General features: G+C 41.0%; 1 protein-coding gene across 1 annotated transcript; it reads right to left on the bottom strand.

Moving 5' to 3' along the window:
* Positions 1-5,327: 5,327 nt before the first annotated feature.
* Positions 5,328-13,918, bottom strand: LOC109909121 (transmembrane protein 106B). The gene is made up of 8 exons (XM_020508063.2): positions 13,773-13,918; positions 11,485-11,701; positions 11,140-11,203; positions 10,854-11,013; positions 9,247-9,387; positions 8,810-8,859; positions 8,656-8,709; positions 5,328-6,888 (listed from the first exon to the last, which is right to left on the bottom strand). Exons 2-8 carry the CDS (start codon positions 11,687-11,689, stop codon positions 6,768-6,770), a joined length of 795 nt encoding a protein of 264 aa, XP_020363652.1. The 5' UTR covers positions 11,690-11,701; positions 13,773-13,918; the 3' UTR covers positions 5,328-6,767.
* Between the last annotated feature and the right edge of the window lie 4,440 nt (positions 13,919-18,358).

The raw sequence follows: 18,358 nt of genomic DNA, 5'->3' as shown, positions 1-18,358 counted from the left end.
AAGCGTCAGTATAGAGACGAAGTAGAATCTCAATTCAACGGCTCAGACACAAGAGGTATGTGGCAGGGTCTACAGTCAATCACGGATTACAAAAAGAGAACCAGCACCGTCACGGATCAGGATGTCTTGCTCCCAGGCAGACTAAATAACTTTTTTGCCCGCTTTGAGGACAATACAGTGCCACTGACACTGCCCGCAACTAAAACATGCGGACTCTCCTTCACTGCAGCCGACGTGAGGAAAACATTTCAACGTGTCAACCCTCGCAAGGCTGCAGGCCCAGACGGCATCCCCAGCCGCGCCCTCAGAGCATGCGCAGACCAGCTGGCTGGTGTGTTTATGGACATATTCAATCAATCCCTATCCCAGTCTGTTGTTCCCACATGCTTCAAGAGGGCCACCATTGTTCCTGTTCCCAAGAAAGCTAAGGTAACTGAGCTAAACGACTACCGCCCCGTAGCACTCACTTCCGTCATCATGAAGTGCTTTGAGAGACTAGTCAAGGACCATATCACCTCCACCCTACCTGACACCCTAGACCCACTCCAATTTGCTTACCGCCCAAATAGGTCCACAGACGATGCAATCTCAACCACACTGCACACTGCCCTAACCCATCTGGACAAGAGGAATACCTATGTGAGAATGCTGTTCATCGACTACAGCTCGGCATTTAACACCATAGTGCCCTCCAAGCTCGTCATCAAGCTCGAGACCCTGGGTCTCGACCCCGCCCTGTGCAACTGGGTACTGGCCTTCCTGACGGGCCGCCCCCAGGTGGTGAGGGTAGGCAACAACATCTCCACCCCGCTGATCCTCAACACTGGGGCCCCACAAGGGTGCGTTCTGAGCCCTCTCCTGTACTCCCTGTTCACCCACGACTGCGTGGCCACGGACGCCTCCAACTCAATCATCAAGTTTGCGGACGACACAACAGTGGTAGGCTTGATTACCAACAACGACGAGATGGCCTACAGGGAGGAGGTGAGGGCCCTCGGAGTGTGGTGTCAGGAAAATAACCTCACACTCAACGTCAACAAAACTAAGGAGATGATTGTGGACTTCAGGAAACAGCAGAGGGAACACCCCCCTATCCACATCGATGGAACAGTAGTGGAGAGGGTAGTAAGTTTTAAGTTCCTCGGCGTACACATCACAGACAAACTGAATTGGTCCACCCACACAGACAGCATCGTGAAGAAGGCGCAGCAGCGCCTCTTCAACCTCAGGAGGCTGAAGAAATTCGGTTTATCACCAAAAGCAATCACAAACTTCTACAGATGCACAATCGAGAGCATCCTGTCGGGCTGTATCACCGCCTGGTACGGCAACTGCTCCGCCCACAACCGTAAGGCTCTCCAGAGGGTAGTGAGGTCTGCACAACGCATCACCGGGGGAAAACTACCTGCTCTCCAGGACACCTACACCACCCGATGTCACAGGAAGGCCATAAAGATCATCAAGGACAGCAACCACCCGAGCCACTGCCTGTTCACCCCGCTATCATCCAGACGGAAAGGTCAGTACAGGTGCATCAAAGCTGGGACCGAGAGACTGAAAAACAGCTTCTATCTCAAGGCCATCAGACTGTTAAACAGCCACCACTAACATTGAGTGGCTGCTGCCAACACACTGACTCAACTCCAGCCACTTTAATAATGGGAATTGATGGGAAATGATGTAAAATATATCACTAGCCACTTTAAACAATGCTACCTAATATAATGTTCCCTACATTATTCATCTCATATGTATATGTATATACTGTACTCTATATCATCTACTGCATCCTTATGTAATACATGTATCACTAGCCACTTTAACTATGCCACTTTGTTTACATACTCATCTCATATGTATATACTGCACACAATACCATCTACTGCATCTTGCCTATGCCGCTCTGTACCATCACTCATTCATATATCTTTATGTACATATTCTTTATCCCCTTACACTTGTGTCTATAAGGTAGTAGTTTTGGAATTGTTAGCTAGATTACTTGTAGGTTATTACTGCATTGTCGGAACTAGAAGCACAAGCATTTCGCTACACTCGCACTAACATCTGCTAACCATGTGTATGTGACAAATAAAATTTGATTTGATTTGGTGCAAGGACAACAACCTCTCCCTCAACGTGATCAAGACAAAGGAGATGATTGTGGACTACAGGAAAGGAGGACCAAGCATGACCCCATTCTCATCGACGGGGCTGTAGTGGAGCAGGTTGAGAGCTTCAAGTTCCTTTGTGTCCACATCACCAACAAACTAACATGGTCTAAGCACAACAAGACAGTCGTGAAGAGGGCACGACAAAACCTATTCCCCCTCAGGAGACTGAAAGTATTTGGCATGGGTCCTCAGACCCTCAAAAGGTTTTACAGCTGCACCATCGAGAGCATCCTGACGGGTCTGCATCATGGCCTGGTATGGCAACTGTTCGGCCTCCGACCCCAAGGCACTACAGAGGGTAGTGCGTATGGCTAGTACATCACCGGGGCCAAGCTTCCTGCCATCCAGGACCTCTATACCAGGCGGTGTCAGAGGAAGGCCCTAAAAATTGTCAAAGACTCCAGCCACCCTAGTCATAGACTGTTCTCTCTACTACCGCATGGCAAGCGGAACCGGAGCGCCAAGTCTAGATCCAAGAAGCTTCTAAACAGCTTCTACCCCCAAGCCATAAGACTCCTGTACAGCTAATCAAATGGCTACCCAGACTATTTGCAGGCCCCCCCCCCCCCCCCCAATTATACGCTGCTGCTACTCTCTGTTATCTATACATAGTCAGTTTAATAACTCTACCTACATGTACATATTACCTCAATTACCTCGACACCATTTACCTCGACCCTGTTGTATCCGGCACATGTGACAAATAACATTTGATTTGATTTGATCATGGAAGGGAGAATAGGCTAGAGGTAGAACATAAATGTTTTGTTGGATTCCATCGACAGCGCACCTGGAAAAGTCATTTCCTTACATCTGGAAAAGGGAAAGTATATATGATCTATGGGGTTAAGATGACATTTACACAACCAACCCTAGTCTAGTCTGCTCCCCTTTCTAACTTCCTAGCCTACCTTACACTGATATCTAAATGTCCTTTTCGGTGTGCTATGATATTTAGGGTTGTTTGTAGAAACACAATTGTATTTAGATAATTATTTCATACACTTGTTGTTTGTCTAGGCTACATCCCTGAAACATGTACCCATACACTGGCATCCATACATCCCTGAAACATGAACCCATACACTGGCATCCATACATCCCAGAAACATGAACCCATACACTGGCATCCATACATCCCTGAAACATGAACCCATGCCCTGGCACCCATACATCCCTGAAACATGAACCCATACACTGGCATCCATACATCCCTGAAACATGAACCCATACACTGGCATCCATACATCCCTGGGTTAATGTACTTCCTCAATAGCTGTAAAAGCATCATGTTACTTTCACCATTTGCACATTTTCTCCCTGAAGAACGACCATATTTCCACACAAACTCAATTTTGTGAACATTGCATGAACTGCTTAACCCAGAAGTCTGAAACCAGATTCACATCCTCACACAGTCTACTTTATTTTCCAGATGTCTTGTATCATGCTGAGGAAGCACAGTAGCGTGCACACCATTACAAATAGCTCAGAATCTTGGCCATTAGTTTCAATACACTCTAAATACAGTAAAACTCAATCTCCCTCAGAGTTGGTGGTCATAAATGGTGCCAGTGAGCACAGCACGTGACTGCATTTTGTCTGTGTCTGGACCCGGTTTCCCGATATGGATGGAATTTAAGCTGACGAGTAACAAACATGTTGTTACACATCATCAGATATATTGAGGCAGAAAAATTGAGGCAGTAGCCTTCGATTATCAAAATAGAACTCAATTGATTGAACATGAACTTGATTTCAATATGATTGAAATACATAGGCCTATGAAGCCTATACTGCATTTACATTTTAATGCAGTCATCTCGGTTTTCATTTGAAGAATATTTTTATCCTCTGCTTCTTGTAACAATTGCAAAGCCATTGGCAATTCTGTATTTCTGTTGAACTTTGGTCACAGAGGTGTACAAACATCCTTATTGTATGTTTAGTGGAGATCTTCTGTGTTATAAAGTGACGCGGAAGGGCAAAAAAGCATCTAACGACTCACTTAGCTTTCTACGAGTGGTCTGAGGCAGTCGGTAACTAACGTGTTTTCAGGTGAAACTTTAGTAACAATGGTTTTGGTAAACCATTGAGGCACGAATCCCATTGAAGTCAATGGAACGACATTAGCATTTTTGCGCATCATGTTCAAAACATCTATAATTGACTTTGTTGAGCTTTTACAATCAATTTCAGATACTTTCAGATGATTTGGACATGGTGCGTGAAAAATGCTAATGTTGGTCCCATGACTTGAATGGGACTTGTGCCACAGATGCTAGAACGTTAGCATGTGGAAACAGTGCCAGGGAAACTAAACTAAATCATGGATTGCTGTCATACCTTTTCCATAGACTGCTTACAGGGTAAAGAAACCCATGTGTAATTTTGTAATTTGGGTGAACTATCGCTGATTTTAAGAAACTGGGCCCTGGTTAAATAGGAACCGCTCCAAGTACCTGACATGAATGGTGGATAGAGGAAGTCAACTGCCGTTTTAACGACAGCAACAGATGTGAGGTAAGCATACCGGTACACACTGGAGACCTCAAGCACCGGTGAGCATCTGGAAGCAAACAAAGTAACACACTGACACACATCCAGAACAGTCTACAAATAAATTCCAAGGTCATACAGGATTAGTAAATGCATTACAATACACATGCATTACACAATACAGCAAACAAACCTGTTTAGGATCTTGTAGAACAGAGAACCACATTGACACAATACTGTATGACAGCAAACACATGCTGTATACTGTCCATTTAGAATAAAAGTACATTTGTTCACTAGAGCACCCTGTCAAACATACCTAAGCCTGTCTATTCTGTTTGACTTTAAATGTAACGTCATGCTATTTTTAAGATGCTAAATATTGGACTTGGTGTGTTTTACACATGAATAGCATGCATTGTGTTGTTAATTACTTGGACTTCAATAGTGAGTACGGTAAGGTTTTTATGCAAACCTGTGCATTTGGTCATTGGTCATTACAGAAACTATATTTTCATCCAACACTTACTAATTTCTAAGTTAATTTCGTTAAATTAGGCGCCACCCTGTGATAGTGATTGGTATTGCACATTTCTCCAACCTTTGAATTCTCTCCCAACTACAAACTATCAATAAATGCACCAAACAAAAACCTCAAAATATTCCCAGTTTCATGCAAGGAAAAAACATTGTTACATGTACTGTATGACTGGCAGTGGCTTACATGGCCAGTATCCACAATTACACAGTAGTACACAGTCAACGTACCTCAGTGAGGATTCAGAACGGACTTTAAACTGATGAAAGTTTTCTTCTTGGATGATTTGGGACATAATATGGCACTTTGACATATCCAACAGTATATAGTGTGATTGTTCCTCCACAGAGTAATTCCTCCATAGAGTATATCAGATCATTTAAACAATGTAAGCATCTGATATTTTATATTGGCCATTTTTATTGTCCTCAGTTCAGTCTTCTGTACATGCACAAAATACTTTAAAGCTATAACAAATGTTCAAGGAATATAACAAATGGATACTTACAGTATCCTGGCATTTAATAATCTCAGAAATGAACACAAACTCAAAAATCACAATTTACTTGCAAATTTCTGTGATAAACTATGACGAATTAAAAGCGGCAAAGGGCATCAAACAAAAAATGTAAAGAGAAAATAACCTCTTAAAATCCATTTTCAAAGATAAAATAAAAACCTAATTTTACAACACCTTTGAGGGTATTTATGTAATATCATATTTCGAAATAGGTAGTCGTCTACTACTCAAGTTAGAAAAAAACACGTAACATTCCCATTAAAAACAAACAACTCATAGAGGTTTACAATTAAAGAGTAATTCACATCATAAACAACACATCTAATAGTTATAGGTACTGTATTTGAATGATATAAAAATACAAGATTCCTCTCATTAAAATACCTAAATGTTGCAATCTAATTAAGGTCCGTAGTCATCATAATTACTCTGACATCACCCCGACATGATATGTCACCTCAGAATTAGATGTATATCTAACTATCATTACAATGAAAATGTAAGAGTAACGACACACATCAGGAAGTAAGTACCATTATGTACAAAACAATCCTTGAAGAAAACAAAATGGCTGGTATAAAAAGGCCATCAAAAAGTGGTTTGGGGTGATTAGTGGTGTTGATAATCAAAATAATCTAATGGATGCTGTCCTATTATTTGTATTGCATGTCCCAGACCACTAGGTATGGTTAGTGGTATGGTTAGTGGTACAGACTAAATTACATCAACACCTCTGCCGTATAAATACTTTCTGATGATTACATTTCCCATACAAAGCTTGAGTGCATCTTTATCTCAAATGCCTGTACACATTGGATTGGATCATTCTATTAGGAAGAATTTGCACGAGAGGTTTTCTACCTGCGACATTATCAAACCCTCATGAAACTGTATATTGGCACCTTGCTAACATCACTTTCTCTGAGACATGGTTCCTCCTATTCTACAGTAGGCGTGTGCCCAAAGGAACTCCGTAAAAACCCTTTTGTCGACCTTTAGATCGACGGGCTTCCATTATGGCTGTGTTTTTACTGCCTTACTGATACATCTTCACATGTCCATGCAGCGAGGTGGTGTTGCCCCCACAGTCCACATACTGGTACATCTCCTGGGAGACCTGCTCCGAGTGCCCGAAGTAGGATGTGGTCACAGTCACCCTGAAAACCAGTCAATAGACAGTAGTCAGTTTCCCCAAAATGGCTGCCCACATGGGCGTGTGAGGTTGAACAAAATAAATAGAGTAGGTACAGTAAAATGTGTAAACTCAATGTATTAGTAGAAATATTTGAAAAGGTACAATGCATAGAGAAAGTGTTCAGACCCCTTGACTTTTTCCACATTTTGTTACATTACAACCGTATAAAAATGTATTAAATATTTTTTTCCCCTAATCAATCTACACACAATTCCCCATAATGACAAAGCAAAAACAGGCTTTTAGACATTTCTGCAAATATATATATATAATACTAATGAAATATCATATTTACATAAGTATTCAGACCCTTTACTCAGTACTTTGTTTGAGCACCTTTGTCAGTGATTACAGACTTGAGTCTTCTTGGGTATGATGCTACAATCTTAGCACACCTGCATTTAGGGAGTTTTTCCCATTCTTGTCTGCAGATCCTCTCAAGCTTTGTCAGGTTGGATGTGGAGCGTCGCTGCAGAGCTATTTTCAGGTCTCTTCAGAGATGTTCGATTAGGTTCAAGTCCGGACTCTGGCTGAGCCACTCAAGGACATTCAAAGACTTGTCCCGAAGCCACTTGTGCGTTGTCTTGGCTGTGTGCTTAGGGTCATTGTCCTGTTGGACGTTGAATCTTTGCCCCAGTCTGAGGTCCTGAGCGCTCTGAAGCAGGTTACGTTCAAGGATCTCTCTGTACTTTGCTCCGTTCCTCTTTCCCTTGATCCTGACTAGTCTCCCAGTCCCTGCTGCTGAAAAACATCCCCACAGCATGATGCTGCCACCACCATGCTTCACGTAGAGATGGTGCCAGGTTTCTTCCAGATGTGACGCTTGACATTCAGGCTAAAGAGTTCAATCTGGGTTTCATCAGACCAGAGAATCTTGTTTCTCATGTTCTGAGAGTCTTTAGGTGCCTTTTGGCAAACTCTAAGTGGGCTTTCATGTGCCTTTTAATGAGGAGTGGCTTCAGTCTGACCACTCTACCATATAGGCCTGATTGGTGGAGTGCTGCAGAGATGGTTGTCCTTTTGGAAGGTTCTCCCATCTCCACAGAGGAACTCTGGAACTTTGTCAGAGTGACCATCGGTTCTTGGTCACCTTCCTGAACAAGGCCCATCTCCCCCGATTGTTCAGTTTGGCCGGGAGGAAAGCTCTAGGAAGAGTGTTGGTGGTTCCAAACTTTTTCCATTGAAGAATGATGGAGGTGACTGTGTTCTTGGGGAACGTCAATGCTGCAGAAATGTTTTGGTATCCTTCCCAGATCTGTGCCTCGACACAATCCTGTCTTTGAGCTCTACGGACAATTCCTTCGACCTCATGGCTTGGTTTTTGCTCTGCCATGCACTGTCAACTGTGGAACCTTATAAAGACAGGTGTGTGCCTATACAAATCATGTCCAATTATATTGTTTTTTTACCACAGGTAGACTCCAATCAAGTTGTAGAAACATCTCAAGGATGATCACTGGAAACAGGATGCACCTGAGCTCAATTTTGAGTCTCATAGCAAAGGGTATGAATACTTATGTAAATAAGGTTTTTCAGTTGTTGTTTTTTAAAATACATTTCCCGAAAATGTCTAAAAGCCTTCTTTTTACTTTGTTATTATGGTGTATTGTGTGTAGATTGATGAGCAAAGAAATGTTTGGGGACACATTTCAGAATAAGGCTGTAAACGTAACAAAACGTTGAAAAAGGGAAGTGGTCTGAATAGTTTCCGAATGCACCCTGTACTTACTGCATCATGACCACAATGTTGTGAACCTTTATGGACTGCAGGGTGCAATAGTCGCTGCAAACACAAAACATGTATTAAAGAAATGTCACGATTTGTACTGTCAACCACACAATAAAATGTAGTTAGCTGTGAAACACTTACAATAAATACTTACAACATATAACTCATCTCATCAGCAATGACTGTGGGAACCGTGTAGTCAATCTGAAATAAGCAATATGTTGTAATGCAGAAGTTATCCATCTCCCATATTGAACAGGGCAGTTGAGTGCTAACTAAGTAATGAGTCACTTTTGAGGGCAACAGTCCAAAAATGCCATCCTTATTCCATCCTTGCTTCTACTGATGCCCTCAGAACAGGGACAGGTGTTCTAGTGGATTCAACAACAACAACAAGGTTCATTATCAATGTTGCCTGATTTTGTTGCTAGATTTTGCAGCAAAGCGGGTGGAACAATGAGCTGCTGTGTCGAGGGATAGAAAAGCACTTCAAAGTGCAACTTTGATGCACACGTCATACACTGTAATATGTTTATAACAAGCCGTTACACCAAGGCATGTTACTCTAAAATACACATGGTAAAGACCCACCTGCTGCTTATCCAGTGGTATGATGGTCATCACATTGCTAATACGGGCCTTCCCAATCACCGTCTTAGAGAACTGCACTTGGGCTGTGATGTTGGTCAGGGATACAGCGTAGTAGTTGTTATTGGTGATGTTCAGAGTGTTCTAGAAGAAAAGCCATACGGCACAACAGTTGTTGGAAAGAGTGTCATTACATTGAACCCACTTCAATTTGCATACCGCCCCAACAGATCCACAGATGCCGGAATCTCTATTGCACTCCACACTGCCCTCTCCCACCTGGACAAGAAGAACACCTATGCGAGAATACTGTTCATCGGCTACAGCTCAGCGTTCAACACCATAGTGCCCTCCAAGCTCATCACTAAGCTCAAGACCTTGGGACTGAACACCTCCCTTTGTAACTGGATCCTGGACTTCCTGACGGGCCGCCTCCAGGTTTAAAAAAAAAAAAGAAGTATTTCCCAGGTGGTGAGGGTAGACAACAACACATCCACCACGTTGACCCTCAACACGGGGCCCCTCGGGGCTGCATGCTTATTTCCCTCCTGTACTCCCTGTTCATCAACGACTGCGTGACCGCACGTCTCCAACACCATCATTAAGTTTGCTAACGACACAACGGTGGTAGGCCTGATCACCTCCTCCTCAGTGACAACAACCTCTCTCTCAACGTCAGCAAGACAAAGGAGCTGATTGTGGACTACAGGAAACGGAGTGCCGAGCACGCCCACATCCATATTGACAGGGCTGTAGTGGAGCGGGTCGAGAGCTTCAAGTTCCTCTGTGTCCACATCAGTAAGGAATTAACATGGTCTACACACACCAACACAGTTGTGAAAAAGGCACGACAACACCTCTCCCCCAGTAGGCTGGAAAGATTTGGCATGGGCCCTCAGATCCTCAAAAAGTTCTCCAGGTGTACCATTGAAAGCATCTTGACTGGCTGCATCACCACTTGGTCTGGCAACTGCTTGGCATACGACCGCAAGGTGCTACAGAGGGTAGTGTGCATACGGCCCAGTACATCACTGGGGCCAAGCTCCTGCCATCCAGAACCTCCGAACCAGGCGGTGTAAGAGAAGGCCCTAAGAATGGTAAAAGACTCCAGCCACCCAAGTCATAGACTGTTTTCTCTGCTACCACACGGCAGGCGGTACCGATGCACCAAGTCTGGAACCAACAGGACCCCGAACAGCTTCTATCCCCCAAGCCTTGAGACTGCTACATTGTTAATCAAATAATAACCAGGACTCTCTTTTGACTCACATACGCTGCCGCTACTGTTTATTATCTATCCTAGTCACTTTACCCCTAACTATATGTACATATCTACCTCAATGACCTCATACCTCTGTACATTCACTCAGTACTGGTACCCCGTGTATATAGCCAAGTTATTGTTACTCACGGTGTATTTATTCCTCGTTTTATTGTTGTTTTATTATTTTTCTCTCTGCATTGTTGGGAACGGCCGGTATGTACGCATTTCACTGTTAGTCTACCCATTGTTTACGAAGCACGTGACAAAATACAATTTGATTTGAATCCATGTCAACCCTGAAATGGAAACACAAGAAGGACAACTAACACCAGAGCGAGGAGCTTACCGTGATATTGAGATAGACAATCCGTTTGTCCTGGTCATAGGAGACGAATGCAGACTTCACGCCCACATAGGAGACGTCGATAGAACGAGGGAACAGGAAAAACACCGCCAGGCCAGACAGCAGAAGGCAAAGAGACACGGACACAGTGACATAAAGCTTTCTGCAAGAGAAAGGGGAGGAAGCGCCATTAAAAGAGTTGGATATAGACCACAGTCAACCACAGTTGAATCATTCAATTGCACAGCTTTCAATAAAGAGACGTCTGGCTGAGTGAGATGAGACTTACGTTCTCCTTGGCTGGAGCCTCTGGTCACTGTATGGAATCAGAGCCACAAGCTGGTTCTCTTGGCCTGCATTAGAGACGTGATGACAAAGCCATTTACAGAGGAAACTGATATTGGTTCAACTTATGTCTTTTCCATTTTCAATTGATGTTGGAAGTCAGTGTTTCTAGGTAGCCTCGTTTCTGGTTTTGCATTCTTGTTTGAATATCAAGTCAAAATGCAAATGAGGCTAAATTATTAGCAGCTCACAAGGGACAGTTTTACTACAGATGTGTATTGTGTCAGTGAGTGAGGGTTCATGTTTATTACTGTGTAGGAATGTATTTGTTTCGTGTTTATCCCCTTACCCCGTGGTATTCTGCCAGTGCCCTGGCATGTGGGGCATGTGACACTGTCTCTGCCAGTAAATTCCACATAGGGGAACTGAGACACATCTCCATTCTTTCCATCCTCTTCACTCTGTGTATCTATGTACTCTGGACCAGTCGTCAGGCCACTCTGACTGCCACGGTCATCTTTCCCCTTCAACAAGTGGGAGTGTGACTTCCCCATCACTAGAGCTTTCTGTGAATAAAACATGTAAGATCTAATAAGTAGGTGTGGTTGGTAGTGAAAACTCATGCCACATATTCATTTGATATTTACATGGTAGTTATGGTCAGTTTACACAAATTGTTTTATACTACTTCTGTACTATAACAATGTACCTGCCTATGTCATGACCATGTCATGACAGGTTTTAAAGCCATTTTATATTGTATAAAGGATACCATTCTCCTATTCCATTTTTGCATAGATTATTTTGTTTTGTTTAGACCCGTTTACACCAACTCCCCAAAAACTCTTATCAAGTGTGCACTGTTTATGTAATTCATGCGTGTTTGAAACAATTACTGTCAAACAAAAGACACTTGTTCAGGCCGTGGCATTTGGCAGGGCTGCCCAATTAGTCCATTTTTATTTGTATTGATTACTCAAAGTATGGTTTTTCATATCAAGAAAGGGAATTTTCAAGGTGTTTCAGCACTTGGCAATGAATTTAAACTATGTCAACTGGCTGATGATACCACCATATTTTTGAGAGACAGGAATGAGGTTTCTAAAGCAGTTTCCTGTATTGAAGACTTTTCCTTAGTTTCGGGTTTGAACATTTATATCAAAAAGTCAGTCTTATTTCCACGCAAGGATTGTGTTTTACAGGAAGTATATGGTATTCCAATTAAAGATAAGGTTACTTATCTTGGAATTTTTATACGCAAGGATGAAAAACAAAGGAGTGAACTAAACATTAACCCCATCATTGAGAAAACAAAGAAGAAATTGAACCTCTGGTTGCTAAGAGATATTTCGTTATACGGTCGGGTTTTATTGTCCAAAGCTGAAGGGATATCCAGATCGGTTTATGTCTCGTTATCACTTGACTTATCCCCTAAAATTGTAAAGGACTTAGATAAGATTCTTTATCATTTCATTTGGAGGAACAAGCCTCACTGTCTACGGAAAGATATTCTCACTAATACCCAAGTACAAGGAGGTCTTGAGGTTTTAGATTTCAATACTCTAAATAATACTTTTAAAATAAATTGGATTCTGAAGTATATTTAAGAACCAGAACAGTATTTTGAATGTCTTCCCTAAGTATTTATTTGACTCTGTTGGTGGTTTAGAATTTTTGCTTCAATATAATTTTGATGTTGATAAAATCCCAGTAAAATTGGCCCCTCAGATACTCTCTATGGAACAACAAAGATATACGACTTAAAAATAAGTCTCTTTTTTCGTAACTGGAATGAGAATACAATTATTTTGGTTGGTCAGTTACTGAATGAGGATGGATATCTACTCTCATATGGGGAATTTCTTGAAAAGTTTAAAATACCAATAAATAAATTCTGACATAGATAAAGATGTAGTATATTTATTTCAACTGCTAATAATACTAGGTACATTTCAAATTCACAAATGCAAATGGTCTAATTCAAAACCTAACTTTTTCCCACTTTATAAATGAAGTTAAACAATATGGCACTACTTTAACTAAAATGAAAAACAAAAAGGCAATTAAAACTTGTTGTATTATTAATGAATATGATTTCTTGGTTTAGGATTCCTGGCAATGTAAATAGTATGTAAGCTTGTTTGCATGTGACTATTCCTCTTTTGTTTGTTGATATTTCTTAATAAAAATAAAAATACATATCTTTTTTTCTGACCAAAGTTTGATCTGGACCAAATATATGTAGCCTAGCCAGAAAAACACATCGCACCGTGTCTTCTGTTCCTGCTATACATTGTGCGCTGCACCTATGGTCGAGATACTGTGCTGATGTGCAGACGACCATTATGCTACATGGTACACAATGTTACTACGCCTGCCATTTTAATCCAAAACTCACGAATACATTGTTGCGTATTTGTTCCGATATTCTGTTGTATTTTTATTTTGTGTTAAGTTATTGATGTAAATCATTGTGTAGAATACTTGCATAGGGCATTTAGCATGGATAAAATGTTTCCATATTGGAAAATGTTGCCCGGCTCCTTTGACAACATCAAAGCACCACTGTGCGGTATTACACACGCACGACGGATATGATCAAACTGGCAACATTCGATATTGGATTCATCTGCTTACCTTTGCGTATATTCACGCAGAATTGCTTTACATATGCTTGGTCACGAACAGCCGCTGTTTATGTCAATATAGTATTGACATTAGTACACGCACTAGTATTTTTGCCAGAAGCTCAGACGATGACGTCACTTTAGTATGGGCAAAGTAAGAAACATTCAAAATAAAAGCCCGCATTTGAAAAAATGTCAACGTGTATAACTCATTCAAATTATATTGCATTTTAATCAATGGACACTTTTATTGTGCCAACAAGAAATTGCAATGTCATTTCTGAAAACAAATGTAACAAATATATTTTCTAAGACCAAAGACCGCCGACCAATTGGGGCGGCAGGGTAGCCTAGTGGTTAGAGCATTGGACTAGTAACCGGAAGGTTGCGAGTTCAAACCCCCGAGCTGACAAGGTACAAATCTGTCGTTCTGCCCCTGAACAGGCAGTTAACCCACTGTTCCCAGGCCGTCATTGAAAATAAGAATGTGTTCTTAACTGACTTGCCTGGTTAAATAAAGGTAAAAAAAAAAAAATAAAAAAAATAATGAAAGTACAATTGTTGACACTAGTATGTTGAGAATATTGGACTGTAAAGAGAACACGTTTCTACCTGTCTCAGCTAAAGTGTGGTGAAAAATACTCAGTAGGGTCTCTACTAACCAAAAATGGTTAGTTTTGGAGGGGGACAGTGTCATACATGTCCAGCAACACTTCGTTCTCCACCCCCTCCATAGTCCCCAATGTAATACACTGTAATAGACTGTACATGGCATACATATGTGCTTGTAGAGAGAAAACTGCCTTGTTTGCTTCCAGTGTGAAATCAAATGTAAACAAAGACAAAGACACAATGTAAATAATACTGGACTAACATACCTGTTAACGACCTAGATTAACCTAATGGTTAATGCATCAGCTCAATCGCTTGGCCTGACAAATATTTTTTTTTTTTAGGTTGTATCCAAGTAAAATCATGTTGCTATAGGTTTATATTACCATGATTATCCATAGCCTTCCAATAATTTTCTTAAACCCATCTCGGTCACAACCAATCCAAAGGTTGGTTTCTTGGACTTGGGTTTTGGACTGATCCATGGATCACAGCACATCTCTCCTTATTAGAAACATCAATGTTTAGCATTTCACTTCCAAACATAAAAGGCACGCTTGATATTCTTTTCAAGCAAATGATTGCAAAGGGAGAAGCATCACGCACATGCAGTAAATGTGCAGCCGTACTCAATAGACAAACTATTTGGACCAGCACTCCAGATATTCTTGTACTTTTATGTTTCGCGTGTAAGGTCAAAAGTCACCACTGTAATGTGAAACCTTGTATCCTCATCTTGCTTTATTGATCTTTCAGCAGTTGGTAATGTGAGATTGACCTACATATTGAGCTCAGTAATCTGTCATTCAGGGATAAATGCCAAAAAATGACACTCCAAGGCACATCTTATATTTGACTCTTTTAAGATTTAAGATGATCTCTATAGAGATGATCTCTATAGAATCTACAAACATTCAGGACACAGCAAGAGTTATATATTTTTATGAAATATTTAATGAGGGCCCTTACAGAATCTCTGAGCAAGTACATTTCTGTGAGTCAGATTCAGATATTGACGTTATCCTATCAGCGTAAAGCCTTTCCTGTTGTGACATTTCTGAAGAAAACATCCGCTTTCAAAGAATGTCACAAAATATTACTTTAAACAAACAGTATGAGTCCAAATCAACAATTCAGCAAAGTCATTTCACAGTTGGATGCAGTGAAACCAGGACAGACAACAGCACCATTGCTTCAACAGAGGCTTCAAAACAGCGATATGTGTGACATTATAGAATATTTCGTGAAGGAAATGCTACCTGCACATTTCTTAGCCAATGATCTCCTCCATATTCACAGTTTATGCCCTCAAAATTGCAATCAGTGCAAGAAAGCCATGAATCGCCAGGTTCAAAAATGAATAGTTCAACTAGGGCATATTTCAGAAAGAGGCATCAAAGAATTCCTTTCACTGCAAGCATCCCAAGAAAACAACATTTGTAAAACATGTAATACTGCAAACAACTTTCAGCGGTCAAGCTTTAATGTCATCCATGTTCCAAAGACATTACCTGTGAAGATAGACAGGCCAGCAGAGAGCTGTTTACCCAAGAGCTTGAATCTATCCTGCATATACAGTGCCTTGCGAAAGTATTCGGCCCCCTTGAACTTTGCGACCTTTTGCCACATTTCAGGCTTCAAACATAAAGATATAAAACTGTATTTTTTTTGTGAAGAATCAACAACAAGTGGGACACAATCATGAAGTGGAACGACATTTATTGGATATTTCAAACCTTTTTAACAAATCAAAAACGGAAAAATTGGGCGTGCAAAATTATTCAGCCTTAAGGTAATACTTTGTAGCGCCACCTTTTGCTGCGATTACAGCTGTAAGTCGCTTGGGGTATGTCTCTATCAGTTTTGCACATCGAGAGACTGAAATTTTTTCCCATTCCTCCTTGCAAAACAGCTCGAGCTCAGTGAGGTTGGATGGAGAGCATTTGTGAACAGCAGTTTTCAGTTCTTTCCACAGATTCTCGATTGGATTCAGGTCTGGACTTTTACTTGGCCATTCTAACACCTGGATATGTTTATTTTTTAACCATTCCATTGTAGATTTTGCTTTATGTTTTGGATCATTGTCTTGTTGGAAGACAAATCTCCGTCCCAGTCTCAGGTCTTTTGCAGACTCCATCAGGTTTTCTTCCAGAATGGTCCTGTATTTGGCTCCATCCATCTTCCCATCAATTTTAACCATCTTCCCTGTCCCTGCTGAAGAAAAGCAGGCCCAAACCATGATGCTGCCACCACCATGTTTGACAGTGGGGATGGTGTGTTCAGGGTGATGCGCTGTCTTGCTTTTACGCCAAACATAACGTTTTGCATTGTTGCCAAAAAGTTCAATTTTGGTTTCATCTGACCAGAGCACCTTCTTCCACATGTTTGGTGTGTCTCCCAGGTGGCTTGTGGCAAACTTTAAACAACACTTTTTATGGATATCTTTAAGAAATGGCTTTCTTCTTGCCACTCTTCCATAAAGGCCAGATTTGTGCAATATACGACTGATTGTTGTCCTATGGACAGAGTCTCCCACCTCAGCTGTAGATCTCTGCAGTTCATCCAGAGTGATCATGGGCCTCTTGGCTGCATCTCTGATCAGTCTTCTCCTTATATGAGCTGAAAAATTTAGAGGGACGGCCAGGTCTTGGTAGATTTGCAGTGGTCTGATACTCCTTCCATTTCAATATTATCGCTTGCACAGTGCTCCTTGGGATGTTTAAAGCTTGGGAAATCTTTTTGTATCCAAATCCGGCTTTAAACTTCTTCACAACACTATCTCGGACCTGCCTGGTGTGTTCCTTGTTCTTCATGATGCTCTCTGCGCTTTTAACAGACCTCTGAGACTATCACAGTGCAGGTGCATTTATACGGAGACTTGATTACACACAGGTGAATTGTATTTATCATCATTAGTCATTTAGGTCAACATTGGATCATTCAGAGATCCTCACTGAACTTCTGGAGAGAGTTTGCTGCACTGAAAGTAAAGGGGCTGAATAATTTTGCACGCCCAATTTTTCAGTTTTTGATTTGTTAAAAAAGTTTGAAATATCCAATAAATGTTGTTCCACTTCATGATTGTGTCCCACTTGTTGTTGATTCTTCACAAAAAAATACAGTTTTATATCTTTATGTTTGAAGCCTGAAATGTGGCAAAAGGTCGCAAAGTTCAAGGGGGCCGAATACTTTGCAAGGCACTGTATAACATATACCTCTTATCTAGAATTATAGCATTTTCAGATAATTACCCATTTGGGAAATCGTACACACTACATGGCAAGCTCTGGTATATATCGACTGCACTCAAGTATCAAAATCAAGTGTGGGCTATACCTTAGAGAAAGCCCAAGAATTCATGAAGCAAACTGTGTTCTATTTGGTATCAAATTACTACATTTTCTTCAGAAAGACAAAAGTAATCTGTGCTCTTGTCACGTTCTGACCATCGTTCTTGTGTGTTTTCCTTGTTTTAGTGTTGGTCAGGACGTGAGCTGGGTGGGCATTCTATGTTGTATGTCTGGTTTGTCTATTTCTATGTTTGGCCTGATATGGTTCTCAATCAGAGGCAGGTGTTAGTCATTGTCTCTGATTGGGAACCATATTTAGGTAGCCTGTTTTGTGTTGGGTTTTGTGGGTGGTTGTCTCCTGTGTCAGTGTTTGTACCACACGGGACTGTTTCAGGTTTTCATGTTTCTTGTTTTGTAGTCTATTTCATGTATAGTTTTGTTTGTTGAAGCTAACCATCCTATCTCCTACCTCAAATACACAGGCATTGAGCATGTTGCTAAAAAAAATGAAATAGCAAACTATTAAATATATATGTGAAATTGAATTAAATAATGTATGTTAATGCTAATAATATGTACAATATTTAATTATGTTTCCATATGATAACAATAGCCTAATATATTAAATATTTAACAGTCACTCAATTCATTCTAATTAACTTAATAATTATGACACACCCCTCACTATTGTCAT

This window comes from Oncorhynchus kisutch, linkage group LG2, assembly GCF_002021735.2.
Source record: "Oncorhynchus kisutch isolate 150728-3 linkage group LG2, Okis_V2, whole genome shotgun sequence".
NCBI lineage: Eukaryota > Metazoa > Chordata > Actinopteri > Salmoniformes > Salmonidae > Oncorhynchus > Oncorhynchus kisutch.
Note: the sequence above shows the minus strand (reverse complement) of the source record. Positions and strands in the feature narration are given on the sequence as shown.

Coding starts and splice junctions, on each gene's coding strand:
- LOC109909121 (XM_020508063.2), bottom strand. CDS start 11,689: ATGGGGAAGTCACACTCCCACTTGTTGAAGGGGAAAGATGACCGTGGC. Junction 11,204..11,484: donor CACTGGCAGAATACCACGGG/GTAAGGGGATAA, acceptor TCTCTAATGCAG/GCCAAGAGAACCAGCTTGTG. Junction 9,388..10,853: donor TTGTCTATCTCAATATCACG/GTAAGCTCCTCG, acceptor CTTTTCTTCTAG/AACACTCTGAACATCACCAA.